At 44.1% G+C, this 15894-nt stretch overlaps 1 protein-coding gene across 3 annotated transcripts in view; it reads left to right on the top strand.

Moving 5' to 3' along the window:
- Positions 1-10704, top strand: part of LOC133242326 (zinc finger protein 75D-like) — a 33888-nt gene extending 23184 nt beyond the window's left edge. For 2 of the 3 annotated variants that reach the window (XM_061408425.1, XM_061408427.1), the window contains exons 3-7: positions 316-505; positions 1203-1294; positions 1624-1750; positions 7226-7594; positions 10527-10704. In XM_061408425.1, the coding sequence (XP_061264409.1) occupies positions 316-505; positions 1203-1294; positions 1624-1750; positions 7226-7452 (636 nt within the window). In that variant the 3' untranslated portion in view covers positions 7453-7594; positions 10527-10704. Of the gene's footprint in view, positions 1-315; positions 506-1202; positions 1295-1623; positions 1751-7225; positions 7595-9142; positions 9873-10526 lie in introns of those variants that run through there. The other variant, XM_061408426.1, reaches the window with a different exon arrangement.
- The last annotated feature ends 5190 nt before the right edge of the window (positions 10705-15894 follow it).

Here is a 15894-nt window from a genome sequence, read left to right as displayed (position 1 = left end):
AGCAAGGATCCAAGTCTAGAAAGCAAGAGATTGGAGGCAGTGAGAGAACAGACAGCCTACCCCTACCCTGCTCTTGGCCTGAGCTGTGACTGTCCAAGGAGGTGTGGAGGCAAGCAAGTCATAGCTTCTCTCATTTTAATCTGATTTTCCCAGATCATGTGTACAGTTCTTTGTGAGAAAATCGTGGCGCAATATCTCTTCATTTTTAAAAATTTCCTTACTGCTCCCCAAACCTGGACTCTACTCTTATTTGTTCTTCCATCACCACCCCAAAACCAAAAGCTCTTTTCTAATGAGGATGGGGGTTATTTTCAGGTCACAACCCATCAACTGGGAAATGACACAGCGCTCTTGGGAGGAACAGCAGTGGCCCCAGGCTTTAAGTGGAAGCCAGCAGAGCCCCAACCAATGGGTGTGTTCCAGGAAGAATGTTCGAATATATACCAGGTACTGCAGGAGCCGTGCTGGAATACTCACAAAGAAAGCCAGCCTGTGGATAAAGGAGGTGAGGAGTTTCATCATAATTATCTTCTCCTGGGAGCTGTGATAGTAATTGGTTCAGGGAGCATTCCATGGGAATTTTTCAGGTGCCCAGTCATGCTTTCAGTTAGGATGTGTTTCTAGTGAGAGTACAGTAGGTCTGTGGTGGGTGAAGGTGAAGGCCATTCTGGGGTACAGAAGCATCCAAACCACAGAACCCTGGTATTCACAATGTGGACCTTTCTCTATAGAAATTTGAGAGGGGAGAAGAAGGTAGAGCAGGGACAAGGCAGGGGGGGTCGTCTCACCATTAGAAGTTAGAGGAGAAATTGGGATCAGAAATGGGCTGTCAGTGGCAGAATGGGAAGAGAATTGTACACCAGGAAAAAAGTGATAAAAGAAATCTCCCATGTTTACCACCAAGGTTTTAATTTTCAAACACCTCTAATGCTTACCTAGCTCAGTGAACATTTTCTTTACTGAGAGGAAAAGCAGTGGATTTCCTTTCATTTAATGAAAACTGGGAACCAGTTCTATGGAGTGGTGGCTTTTTGGTTCTAATTTATGAGAAGGCCACTTGTGGTGCAGATGTGTGAGCTCGCGTGTGCACACACACACGTGAAGGTGAGCTGTCTTTACTGAAGGAGTCCTAAACTGTAGAAGTTGGTTTGGGGTATTCATAAACAGAAAATATATTCTTTTTTCTGGCTCCTTCCCCACAGCTGTGCCTGCTGAAGAGAGTCCAACCTTTTCTGAGGAGAAAAGCACCCCAAGCTGCAAGTTGGCATCTAAGCTCACCTTGCCTAAGTCCCAGGTGAGCTGTACTTTACAAGCGTTTTCAGGCAGCCTGAATGTGGCCTTGTCTGCTTTTCTCTGCTGCCCATGATCCTGCCTTACACAGCAGATGTTCTGAGGCACATTAGCCCCGGGTGTTCCCTAGACAACTAGGATTGGCGCTGTGGGATTGGGCACCTCCCAAGCCATGTACTGATCTCTTGGGCACCTTTCCTGTCATCTCACTCCTTTTCCCTTGAATCTTCTCTTAACTTTTTTGGTAACTGGCCTCCCATGTAATTCAGAAATGAGTGATAGGACAGCTTCTGTTGTAGCGAGTACTGAACTACAACTTACTCTCTTCTCTAGAGTCCATTGACATTTGAAGATGTGGCCTTGTATTTTTCCGAGGAAGAATGGAAAATAATGACCCCTGATGAGAAGACCCTCTACCTTGATGTAATGCAGGAACTCTATGAGGATGTCGCCTCTGTAGGTAAAGAGTCTTCCTTTCCTTTGTACAGCAATTGAGCAATCTGTTACATCCTCAGTTCGTGGAAAATGCACACCTGTGAGAGTGTCCCAGTGTCCCAGCAGTGGGTTGGTTCTCAGCTTGATGGTGTGAGGGGAGAGGGAAGGCAGATCCAGATCACCTGGAGAGCTTTTTACAGATACACATCTTTCTCCTAAGTAGACTGCTTGATCTATCATACTCTTGCCCTACCCTGCAAGCCCACTCTTGCCAGATCTTTTCCATGTCCGTAGAAAGCACAGTTTACCCAGTTGTTCAGGCCCCAAAACTCTCAGTTATCCTTTTTTCCAGTCCTTTGGTTATTCCCTACCCCCCAGCCAATCAGGGAGCAAGTACTCTTAACTCTGTCTTCAAAATAGGTCCTGAATACAACCATGTCTCAACCTCTTCTGCTCTTACCATCCTGGTCTCCGCCGCCTCATCTCTAACCAGGTCTGCTGGAATACCACAGGACTCCTGTCCCACGACGTTTCCATGTGTCCTTAGGGTTAGTTCCTAGCTTCCTCATTGCACCTCCAGCCACAGCCACGGTAGAATATAAAGAAGATACTGAGTTTAAGATTCTGCCCACTTAAATGTTTGGAGTAAATAAAAGTATAGAGAGTTATTCGCTTTTTCTGAAAACAGCCTGGAATTTAGATGGCAGTCCATGACCTCCAAGTTTTATTCTCAGAGCGTTATCATTGCACCCTAAACCTAAAGTGATCTGTTTAGCACAAGGGCAAGAACCATAGACCCAATGTCCCTAAGAGTTCGAGGACATTCTTGGAGAGTCTCTTTGAGGTAAACATACATATAGGAAGAGGAGAAAATTCCTTAGTAGGAGCCTTTATAAAGGCTTAACAATTTTAAGATTTTGTTCCTCCATATTTTTAAAAATTAACCTCTTTATTGACTGACTTGTAGATTCACATGCATATTTAAAATGTAACACAAAGAACCCGTATACGCTTTACCCATTTTCCTCAGTGATAACTTTTGCAAACGTACATGACGTCAAAACCAGGATAATAAAGTGGGTACAGTCCACTGACCTTATTCATATTTTCATTTTCCTTGTATTCATTGGTGGGTGTGTATGTATTTAGTTATATAAGATTTGATCACGTGGAGGTTTGTATATTCACCACCCCAATGCAGATCCATTACCACAAGGATCTTTCCTGTTGCCCTTTTATCAATACAACAACACACCCTTCCCTCCCACACCCTACCTCGTCACCAACCTGTGCCAACCACTGATCTGCTTACAGTTTTTAAAAATTTTGTCATTTCAAAAGTACAGCTTTGGGAGATTAACTTTTCTCCTTCACAATAATTCCCTGGAAATTCATCTAAGTTATTGTGTGTATCAGTAGTTCATTCATTTTTACTGCTGAGAAGTGTTCTGTAATATTGATAAACCATTGAAAGATATTTTTGCTGTCTTCAGTCTTGGGCTATTGTGAATAAAGCTGCCATGAACATTCCTGTACAGAATTTTGTGTAGAGATGGTAAGTTTGCGTTTCTCTGGGATAGAGAGTGAAAGAGTGAAATTGCCGTTTCATATGGTAATTAGATGGTGAATGCTAAACTGGTTTTCAGAGTGGCTGCATCATTTGACCTTCCTAGCCAGCAATGGATGTGATCGTTTGTCCACATTCTTGCCATTGTTTAATAGTATTACCACTTAAAAATTTTTTGGCTTTCTGTTAAGTATGTAATGTTATCTCATTGTGGCTTGGACTTGCATTTCGCTAATAGCTGATGATGATGTAGTTTGTCATGTGCTTATTTGCCATCTTTATATTATCTTCAGTGAAATGGCCTTTGCCATGGTTTTCATTTGGTTGTTTTTTAACTGTTGAATTTTGAGAGTTCTTGTATAGATTGTAGTGCTTTCTAGCATATATGGTTTGCAAGTAGTTTCCCCAAGTCTGTATATTTTTCTTTTTATCCGCTTCCCATGGGTTTCCACAGAGTAAGTTTTTTATTTTGATGCCCAATTTTTCACTTTTCTTTTTACCTGTTGTATTTTTGCTATCAGGGCTAGCCATAGATCCCTAAAATTTTCTAAGTTTTTCCTAAAAGTTTTTTAAGTTTGCATTTAAGTCTGTGATTCATATTGAGTAGATTCTATATAAGATACGAAATTTAGATTGAAGCTCATTTGTTTTTTTGCCTGTGTAGGTCCAGTTGCTTCAGCCTTGTTTATTGAAAAGGCTGGCCTTCCTCCATTGAATTGCTTTTGCACTTTGGTCAAAATCAGTTGGGCATACTTGTGTATCTGTTTTGTCCCATCGAGTTATGTGTGAGTCTTTCTTCCCACTTTATTCTTTTGTCAGGATCAATTTTATTTTAAGCTATGCTAGGGCCTGTCCCTTTCCATGTAAAGTTTAGAATACGCTTATCTATAAGAAACTTTTTTGGAATTTTGCTAGAAATACCATTAAACTACATGTGAATTTGAGGAGGAATGATCTCTTTACTGTGTTTATTTTTCCAAACAATGAACACAGTATGTTTTGCAAGTTTTCTTTGATTTCTTTCATCATTTAAAAAATGTTGCTACTTACCTGTTTTGGCTACACTGGGTCTTTACTGTGGAGTGCAGGCTTCCCTAGTTAGAGCTCGAGGGCTCTCTCTAGTTGCAGGGTGCTAGCTTCATTGCCCTGGGGCATGTGGGATTTTAGTTCCCCAATCAGGGATCAGACCTGAGTCCCCTGCATTGGAAGGTGGATTCTAAACCACTGGACCACCAGGGAAGTCCCATCACCAACTTTTTGATAGAGAAAAAAATTTATTTTATCTATGTTTTTGTTGGAGTATAGTTGTTCATCTACTTTTTATAATTTTCAGTGTGCAGATCCTCTACATGTTTGCCAAGTATATGCAGGAGCATTTAATTTTCATTGGCACAACTGTAAATGGTATTATTTTAAATTTTTGTTAAAATAAATGTTCAGTGTTTTTATATAGGTCTGCCTCTAATTTTATGTTTTCTTCTTTTATCCTGTGACCCTACTGAACTTGCTTATGAGTTCTAAGAAGGTTTTTTTTGGTAAATTTCTTGGGGTTTTTATACATAGTCACATGATCTACAGTGCTTTTTATTTCTTTATTTATTTGTTGCCTTGTTGCAGTAGGTCCACCTTCTGGTACAATGTTGAATATGAATGGTGAGAGCAAACATCCTTGCCTTCTTCTCAATTTTATCATGGAAACGTTATGTCTTTCACTTTTACATGTGATGTTCGTGCAGGGTTTTTATTGATACTTTATCAGGTTGATAATAATTCCTAACTTTCCTAGGGTTTTATTTATTTATTTTTGGCTGTGCTGGGTCTTCATTGCAGCACTCGGGATCTTTTCAGTTGAAGTGTGTGAACTCTTAGTTGTGGCATACAAATTCTTCGTTGCGTCCTTTCGGTATCTAGTTCCCTGACCAGGAATTGAACCTGGGCCGCTTGTATTGGGAATGTGGAGTCTTAGCCACTGGTCCACCAGGGACGTCCCTCTTGAGTTTTTTTTATCGTTAATGGATGTAGGGTTTGTCAAATACTTTTCTGTGTCAGTCAATGGGATTATGATCTTTCAAAGCTCGTTGATATATGGTGGGTTATGTTGGTTGATTTCAAATATGGAAATCCTACTTGATCACGGTATATAATGCTTACATACTGTTACATTCAGCTTGCCAATATTTTGAGGATTTTCGTGTTGAAGTTCATGGGAGATGTTAGTCTGTAGTTTTCCTTCTGAGTACTGTCTTTGTGTGATTTTGTTACCAGGGTAATTACTGGCCTTATGAAATGATTTGGGTAATAGTTCTTCTTTTCTGGAAGAGATGATATAAAAGTGGTGTTAATTGTATAGATATTTTGTAGAATGCTCCAGTAACACTATATGAATCTGGAGATGTCTGTTTTGGCAGCTTTTTAATTATGAATTCAAGTTTTAATTTTCAGAATGCTGTTCAGATTATCTATTTCACACTGGTTGAATTCTGGTAGTTTGTAGATTTTGAGAAATTTACCCATTTTCCCCTAACTTTTAACATTTGTGAACATAAGTTGCTGATAGTATTCCCTTATTATCTCTTTAATAGCTGCAGAACGTGTAGTGATAGACCCAGTTCCTTCCTGATATGGATGGTTTGCATCTTCTTTCATTTTTGCCTAAGTTAATACAGGTTTATCAGTTCTACTAAATTTTTGAGGAGCAAGTTTTTTGTTTAGTTTCTGCTGTGATCTTTATTATTCCTTCAATTTTTATTTTCCTTTTTTTCTAGTTTCTTGAGGTAGAAACATAGATTATTTATTTGAGAGCTTTCCTCTTTGCTGTTGTGTGTCTTTAGGGCTATACATTTTCCTCTGAGCATTCCTATAGCTGCATTCCACATATTTTGATTATATTACGTAATTTCATTTTCATTTAAGTATGTATTTTTAAATTTCCCTTGAGACTTTCTCTTTGAATCATGGATTATTAAGAAGTATATTTCCATTTGTTCCCATATATTTAAAATTTTTCTGTTGCCTTTCTGGTTTTGATTACCAATCTGATTCCATTTTTGTCAGATTGCTTTTTCTCACTCTTGTTGTGGGGTTTTTTTTTTTTGGTTCTAGGTGTGCTGTGTGATTTGTTTTTTTGTATCCTGATCATTTTGTCTATTATGTTAGGAGAGTCTGAGTCCTATTTAAATATTTTAATGGGCAGTCACTCTGTTTTAGTTTAGCATGTAAGTTCTTTTCTACTTTGTGGAATATGTGTCTAGTGACAGCTTAATTTTCAGAGCCTTTATGTTATTTTGGTCTTCTCGATTTATGTGGTACTGCTGGGATTCCCATGTGCTCCTGCTCATGCTGCCAGAGAGTGAGGAATGAGGAAGATCTTTACTTAGGCTAGAGTGTCTCTCAGTGGGAATCTCTGACCCATAGGGATGAAGAGGCTTCCTGGGGCCGGCTGCTAGTGGCTGGTTAGCTAGGTTAGCTTGCTAGTTCTGCATGACCAATCTTACGTCTCCGATTGGAGTTCTGATGTTGTCAGATGGTTTCCCGTTTCCGATTGCGGATGGACTGAGCCTATTCAGGTAGCCTTCTGTTGCTCGGTTGAGATTTGGAAAACACGAGATCTGGGTTGCCTACATTTTTGGATGTGGGGATGTAAGATACCTACTGTGTTACTCTTCTAGTCCTGGAGTCCCAAACCATTTTGCCTTCCTCTTACCACTTTATAGAATTCTCTGTTCATTGTATCTTGCATTCTTAAATGGATTTGTAGTCGTGCCCAGAAAGGAAGACCAGGGAAAAATGGGTCTGTGCCATTTTGTCCAGATTGGACCAAAAATCCCTTGTTTCCTGTATTTTTAAAAAGCTGTCAGCATTGATTTTTCTTCCATGCCTACAGTTTTCTTGTTCTGGGAAACAGATGGTTGATTCTTCTGTTTATTCCAACAGGGTTAAAGCTCACAAATGACACTGGAAATGACCCACCTGTATCTCTTCCTACATTAGAGATACAACCATCAGGATGCAAAGTATTAGGAAAGGCCACAAGGAAAGATGCTGAGACAACAGTGGGCAGTGAAAATCACGGTGATACATGCAGGGTACGGAAACGACCTCGCAGTCCCGAAGCCCCAGCTCTCGCCAGCCACTTCGTGCCTGGTGACAAACTGCACTGAAACTCTCAAAACGGGCCGTTTCCATGAAACTCGAGGAAATTATCTGAGTGCAGCCAACCTGTTGTTTCACTTTAGCCTAAGGAGGGAGCAGAAGGAAGAAATTTTTCATTAGAAACATGAATGATTGACCCTGACCGAAAAGGTAGGAGACCAGAGGTTGGACTTGCGGGCTGGAGGGAGGCTGTTGCCATGGCATCTACATATCCAGCCCCTGGGCGGCTTGGGGGAGGAAGGGACCCGTGGAAGCCAGCCTGGAAAGCTGCCGAGCCGAGAGCAGGCAAGGCAGGGTGCACGCAGGCCCTCTGGACAACCTTGTCATATTTCCAACTTGGGGATGAGAGGCGACTTCCTGGGCATCTCGGAGGGTCAGCCCATCACCTCGGCCCATGGCCCCGGTAGTGTCACCTGAACACGGGGGAATGGAGGGAAATGGCCCTGGAGAGGCCCTGAGAAAGCCCTATAATAGAGCGGATGCTGGCCCCCTTGTCCTCCACCCCTCGAGAGGCAGCCTGGACGGATGGTTGTGTTCTTGGCCCAAGCCCAGGTCTGTCTCTTTCTCAGCCCTTCACAAGACTTCCTCCTGGCGGGTCTGTGGGACTGCTCTCTGCCTGCTCCTGTTGTCTCTCTTGTTCCTCTCCACCCTCCAAAGCTTTGCATCAGGGGACAGGGAAGAGAGGGAAATACGTGTTCCTCCCAGCCCTGCCCCATCTCAGCCACGCTCCCTCCACCTCCTACCAGTGCCCTCCTGGTGCCACAGAATGCGCTGCTCCAGTGCTGGACAGCCTCCAGCAGCCCCTGTGTCCCAAAGGATTTGGGAAAGTGGGGGTCTCCTTGAGTGGCGGGCAGCTGTCAGGCCGGGGTGGGAGAGCAGATGGAGAAGAGGCTTGTAGGGTAGGCAACAACTGGGGAGACGGGGACATCTCTGGGTGAAGAGGCAGCTCTCAAGTCCCCATGTTTTTCTTGCAGGAACTGGTGTTATAGAAGGTGAACTGCCCCTTTTGTGGTCAAAAGAATCAAATCCCTGCCTGGGCACCCCTGCCCCTAGAGTTGCCTGGGGAGCGCCCGAGAGAAGGGCCTGACCCCTCGAGGAGAGGCAGGGCCTTCCAGGTGGAGAGCCAGAGGGAAGGGGTGGCCTGGTGATCCAGTACTGGCATGGGGAAGGAAGGATGGAGCTAGAGACACTCTGGTGGAGCAGGTTCTCCCCACCTGCTGGGCTCTGGGAAGGGAGACATTTGCCCTTGTCACATAGATCAGAAGTGGGGGAGCTGAACCTGCCTCTGGGTCTGCACTGCCTACCTGCCCCCCAGTCTCTGGGAGATCTGGCACAGTGGGATGGGGGAGGGGAGCACAGACTCCCAAGAGATCTAGAGAGAGAGAGAGAGGCCCGTGGCAGGGAAGGTGAGAGCAAGTCACAGGGAAGAACTGGGGGACAGTCTGAGCTGATACGGTCACAGGACAGATGAATCCCAGAACCCCCTTGGGGAGCAAGGTCCTTACACACAAACCTCCCCACCCTAACCCAAGCCCCACGCAAGGCTTAACCAGGGGTTCCTTGGTGTCGAACAGGAAGGCCTCTCAGTTTGGGTGGGGTGTTGGCTGGCTCCTGGGGCCGAGTGTAATAGGAGGGAAGGGATACAAGTGGGTGGGGTGGAGCTGAGACCCACGCATGACCCCATGTCTCTGTCTCCAGGCTGCCCCTCCTGCTAGGATCACACAGGAGCATCTGCTCTGGATGGGCCTGCAGCGGTCCTGGCTGTGCTGCTGACTGGTGCACCAGGAGCGGCACTGAGGGGAGCCGGGAGAGGCCCTGGCCCTCACCCCCATCCCACATCCACATCTGCCCCCTCACTGATTGCTCGCGGTCCTGGTCCTCAGTTCCTGGGACTAAGAACCACAGCAGCCTGGTTGCCCCTGGGACACAGGGGCTGAGCCTCACACCATGTGCCCTTCTCAGCCACCCAGGTCCTGGCCGAAGAGTTCTGCCTGCCTCACCCCGAGGCCTGAGGCTGCACCTGGGCTACCACGTGCCCCCCGCAGATTCCCACAGATGGAAGGGCACTGATGGCTTCCTCCCTTGTGCCAAGTTGCCTGGAAACCCCTGGTCCTGGTGGCCCCTTCTCCACCCCAACTGTGTCCCTCCAGGACCACTTCCAGGAGACTGCCAGCCTTTGGACTGCATCCCTGGAGTTCTGAGAGACTGTGACATGGGCTGCAGGGGAGGAGAGGAGCAGAGGACCAGGGGCCTCCTTGGGGCTGATGCGTAAATGTGCCCTTTTCAAGTTCGGATCTCACCCTCTGGGTGACTGGATCCCCAGCCGCAGCCTCTTCCTGGGCCAGCCTGAGAGGACCTGAGGAGGGCACTAGGGAGGGTCTTTACTTAATATGTGTGTGCCTGTGTGTGAATGGGTGTGTGAGTGTGCATGTTGAGTGCATGTGTGAGTGTGGGGATGTGTGTGTGAATTTGCATGTTCATGCATGAGGGCTTGAGTGTGTGAGCATGGGGATGTGTGGGTGTATGAGTGTGGATGAGTGTATGGGTATGAGTGCACGGATGTGTGTGTGTGAAGGTACTGGTGTGAGAGTGTGTGCAGGTGTGAATATACATGTCAGTGTGCATGTGTGAATGCGTGTGTGTGAGTGTTTATGCACACATGAGTGGCTGTGAGTTGCAGAAGGTGCTGAACTGTTTAGTGGGTGTGCTCTGAGGGACGGGCATCCTGTCCTCCCCAGGCTCCCAGCTCTGTTGGAGCTGCCTGGGTCCTGGGAAGCCGCTTCCTAAAGTGGAGAAAGTATGTTGGAGATTCAGGGGCCCCGGGCTTAGAGACCCATCATCACCTGCAGAGAATCCCCCCTCCCCATGGGGCTCTGGCTGGTGCTGTGTGTCCCCAAAGGTATTGGCTGTGGAAGGGGTGGGGACACGTCCTCAGCACGTGCTCCTGCCACTATTTTTCTTACCATTTTGATCTTGAGTAGTTTGCTGCTGCTGCTGCTCTCCCACCTTTTCCTCATCTCCTCACTAGGCCTCTGCTGCTCTCCTCTCTGTGTACTTTATTTATTTGCAATCTCTTTTTCAGGCAGTGGAGGTTCTATGCCATCACCGACTTGAATAAGACAGCTTTCCCTTTTCTGTGTGTGATGAACTCTCCACCAGTCAGCGCAGTCTGGTCAGAGAAATGTTCTTGTTTTCAGTGTTGTCAAATCTTGTGTCTATCTAAGTTAATAAAAAAAATTATTTGAGTTCAATAAAAAAAACCACGGAGGCCTCTTGTTTCTGGTGTGGTGCCCCCTTGGAGGAGAGGGTCTGTTGGTGAGCTCACCCGACTCTGGTGGCCAGAAGCTGGGGGAGGGGAGCATCCTGAGGGCTATAATTGGGTGGGGTCATGGCAGGAAACCAGTGAATGTTATACTTCATATTAATAGAACAAAGGGGTAATACATAATCATTCCAAAAGATTTAAAACATGGATTTGGTGAAATTCAGTACCCATTCATGATTTTAAAAACTTTTAAGAACATTGAAATTGTTAGGAACTCATTCTTCTGGCAAATAGTCTATAAAAAACCTCAGTGCGTATAATATTTAATGGTGAAAGAATGTTCCTAATATTGGGAACAATGCATGGTGTCTACTCTTGCCATTTCTATTCATCATTGTAGTGGAAGCTTGAGCAAATGGAATAAGCCCCCTACCCTGACAAATCCATCCGAATTGGAAAGAAATAAAGCTTTATTCACAGATCATCCTGTATGGAGAAAATAACAAGTAAAGCACAGACACAAAAAAGCCACTAGACCCATAAACAAATTTAGCAAGGCCAACAGGACACAATATCAACATCAAAATATCGCTTATACTTGTACATACTAGCACCAAAAATTCCAAAAATGAAATTAAGAAAGCAACTGGATACACAATAGCCTTCAAAAGAATAAAACATTAGGGATAAATCCCATAAAAATGAATAAGACCTGAAAACTAAAAATTACTTAAAACATTATAAGACATAGCTGAGAAAATTTAAACTTAGTAAAGATAGTTCATGGGTTGGGAGACTCAATATGGCAACCTTCCCCAAGTTTATCTGTAGATTGAGCCCAATATCTATCAAAATCTCAGCTGAATTTCCTGTAGAAGTTGACAAGCTGATCTTAAAATGTATGCGGAATATACATTTATATCACCTTAAATAGCCAAAACATTTTGAAAAAGGAAAACAGTTGAAGGATTTATCATACCTATTCCAGAAGTCATAAAGCCACAGCAATCAAAACAGTATGCACCTTGTACAAAGATAGTCATGTAGATCAGTGGAACAGATTGAGAAAGTATGAACAAATCCTTAAATTTATGATGAGATGGGTCTTCTATTATGGCAAAATACACAACAAATATCGCCATTTTAACCATTTTAAAGTATCAAATTCAGTAGCATGAAGTACATCCCCAATATGTAACCATCACCATTATCTAATTCTAGAATATTTCCATCACCACAGATGAGAACACCATGTGCATTGTCAGTCATCAATACCTCCCTACCCTACTCCTTGGCAAATACAAACAGGCTTTCTGTCTCTATGTATATACTTTTTATGGGTATTTCATACAAATGGAATCATATGATATGTAACCTTTTATACCTGGCTTCTTAGTGTAATATTTTGCAGTTCATTCACATTATTGTATGTTTATTTTAATGGGAGAATAAAATTCCATTTTATGGATATATGACATTTTATTTATCCAGTCATATGTTTGTGGACATTTGTGTTGTTTCTACCTTTTTGCCATTGTGAATAGGGTTACTATGGACATTCAAGTACAGGTTTTGTTTGAACACCTGATTTCAATTTTGGGGGTCCACAACTAGGAGTAGAATTGCTGGGTAACATGTTAATTCTATGTTTAACTAATGGAAGAACTCACCAAACTGTTTTACATAGAGGCTGCACCATTTACAGTCCCACTTAGTAATGTATGATGATTCCACACTCTCCAACAGTTGTTATTTTTCTTTTCTAATTTACGGTTATCCTAGTATGTGTGAAGCAATTTTCATGTGCATTTCCCTAAGGCTAATGATGTGAAATTGGACTTCCTGGTGGCTCAGACAGTAAAGAATCTGCCTGCAGTGCAGGAGACCAGGGTTTGATCCCTAGGTTGGGAAGATCCCCTGGAGAAAGTAATGGCTACCCACTCCAGTATTCTTGCCTGGAGAATTTCATGGACAGAGGAGCCTGGTGGGCTACAGTCCCTGGAATTGCAAAAGAGTTGGACATGACTGAGCAGCTGACACTTTCAACTTTCAATGACGTGGAGCATCTGTTCATTTGATTGGTAGCCATTTATGTTTTCTTTGCAGAAATATTAGTACTTTGGGATAAATTTGACAAAATTTCTGGAAGACCTGTACACTGAAAATTACAGAAGGAATTAAATACTACAAACATAAATTGATATCTCATGCTCACAGATTTGAACACTCAATATTGCTGGATGGGAGCTCTAGAAAACTGACCTATAGATTCAATGCATTCCCAATGAAGCAACAGTCGGACTTTGAAAATAAATTGACAAAGTGATTCCACCTTTCCATAGAAATACAAAAGGCTAAGGAGAGCCAAAATTTTTGAAAAAGAACAAAGATGCAGGATTTATACTACTTCATTTCAAAACTTGATATAGATCAACAATAATTCAGTGTGATCTTGGTATAAAGATAGATTTACAGATCAATGGATCAGAACAGAGTTCACAATATACTCAAAACTATATGGACGATTGCCTTTTTTTTAATTTATTTTAATTGGAGGCTAATTACGAGGTGGATGGAACTATTATACAGAGTGAAGTAAGTCAGAAAGACGCCTTCTGACTGAGATGTAAATGCAGTACAACAGAAAAATAACATTTTCAGCAAAATACTGGAAACATTGGAAAAGCACATCTTTAAAAACAAACTCACATAACATACAAAAATTAACTAGATATCATGAGACAACACCAAAATACATGCCACCTGCAAAGTACTGCAGTACTGAGAAGCACTACTCCCTGGAAGCTTGAGGGCCAAGAGGTTGACGTAAGTGAACTGTGTTGTACAAACAAACTAAGGAAGATTCATAATGATGCACCCAAAGCTACACAACTAGTGGGTGGGAGATGCAAGGTAGCAGCCAGGTTTCCTGACTTTCGGCTTAGGCTTTTCTGCACTTTTCTGGTCAGTTGCACCCTGTGGCAGATTCCCTCTGATCCTAGAGGACAAGTTCATGCCTTGTTTCTGGGACAAAGCCCCTGTCACATGTCCCTGCATCTAAATCCATGACTTGCGGGACTTCCCTGGAGGTCCAGTAGTTAAGATTTCAGCCTCGGGGGCTCCCCAGGTGGTTCACTGGTTGAGAATCAGCCTGCCAGTGCATGACACATGGCTTCGATCCCTGGTCCGGGAAGATTCCACTTTGCACGGAGCAACGAAGCTGGGCTCCACAACTGTGGAAGCCTGGTGCGCTAGGTCCTGTGCTCTGAAACGAGAAGTCAGGGCAATGAGAAGTCTGAACGCTGCGAAAAAGAGTATCCCTGGCTCACCGCAGCTAGAGAGGCCCACCACAGCAACAAGGACCCATCTGCTGCTGCTAAGTCGCTTCAGTTGTGTCCGACTCTGTGTGACCCCATAGACAGCCTCCCACCAGGCTCCCCTGTCCCTGGGATTCTCCAGGCAAGAACACTGGAGTGGGTTGCCATTTCCTCCTCCAATGCATGAAAGTGAAAAGTGAAAGTGAAGTCGCTCAGTCATGTCCAACTCTTAGCGACCCCATGGACTGCAGCCCACCAGGCTCCTCCATCCATGGGATTCTCCAGGCAAGAGGACTTGAGTGGGGTGCCATTGCCTTCTCCAAAGACCCAGCACAGCCAAAGTAAATATATAAATAAAAAATTATAAAGAACCTATGAACTGATTATGTGGTTCTGATATCCATGTTAGTGGAGCATCACCATCTGCTGGTTGATTCCTTGAACTATATCAGAAAGCCCTTGGGGTGTTGTGTTGCCAAAGGCTTCACCACAGACACAGTCACTGCTGCACAGCCAGTTTTGATAAGGTCAAGAGAAGAAAGAGAAGATAGCTTTTGGGACACAGGAAGGGAGTGGGGGTGGTGGTGGATGTCAACGTGAGGCTATAGAATCTTGTATAACTCGAAAATATATTTGAGCAGCGTCTTCTACTTGTGGATTCCTTGAACTGCATCAGAAAGGTCCAGGGGAGATGTGTTCCTAAGGCCTCAACAACAGGAACAGTCACCCGAGAAGAGTCAGTTTTGATAAGGGCAAGAGGAGAAAGAGAAGTGAGGTCTTGGGGCACAGCATAGGAGTGGGAGGAGCGGATGTCAATGTGAGGCCGTAGAGCCTAGTGTAACTCAATAACCTACCATCTGCTGGTGGATCTCATGAACTACATCAGAAAGCCCTGGGGATGTGTTGGCCACTCATTTTACATCAATCAATGAACACTGACCAAGGGGAACATTGACCACATGGAAGCAGTCTATCCTCCAGGATAAATCTTTGTTACTGATCAGCTTGATTGAGAGCTGATCAGACGAGCTCCACAGTCTCAGGACCTCAAAAGGCAAGGCACTGGCTGAAGCTGCAAGGGCGTGATGACTAAAGTTCTGCCTCTGACCTTCCATCCACACCAGCAGTGAGAGCCCTTAAGCCACTTCTGTAGTATATGCTTGCTTGCTACTCAAAGTGTGGTCTAGGGACCAGCAGCATTAGCATCACCTGGGAATTTCTGACTCTGAGGCCTCCATCACAGGCCTACTGAACCAGGACTTGCACTTTCATAATATGCCTGGTGATTCCATGCACATTAAAGTTTGAGAAGCACTACGCCCTGGTAGCTTGAGGACTGAGAGGTTAACATAAGTGAACTGTATTTTAAGTGAGTTTAAAAAGACTCACAATGATGTACAAAAGCCACAGAACTAGGGGTGGGAGATTCAAGGTTAGCAGCCAGATTGCTTGATGTTCAGCTGAGGCATTTCTTCACGATTTTGGTCAGTTGCACCCTGTTCATGCTTTGTTTCTTGGACCAAGCTCCTGTCATATGTCTGCATCTAAATCTATGACCTGGGGGAACTTCCACAGTGGTCCAGTAGTTAAGACTTCACCTTCCAGGTCTTCCCTTGGGGTCCCAGTGGTTAAGGCTCCACCTGCCAGTGCAGGGGACAGAGGTTCAATTTCTGGTACAGGAAGACCCCACATGCCAAGGGGGAACTAAGCCAGGGCGCCACAACTATTGAAGCCATCACTAGGGCCTGTGCTAGGAAACAAGTCACAGCAATGAGAAGCTCATAAAATTGAACAAAGAGAAGCCCTGGATCGCTGCAACTAGATAAAAGCCCACTGAAGCAAGGATGACCCATCACAGTCAAATAAAT

This window comes from Bos javanicus, chromosome X (assembly GCF_032452875.1).
Source record: "Bos javanicus breed banteng chromosome X, ARS-OSU_banteng_1.0, whole genome shotgun sequence".
Classification (NCBI taxonomy): Eukaryota; Metazoa; Chordata; class Mammalia; order Artiodactyla; family Bovidae; genus Bos; species Bos javanicus.
Note: the sequence above shows the minus strand (reverse complement) of the source record. Positions and strands in the feature narration are given on the sequence as shown.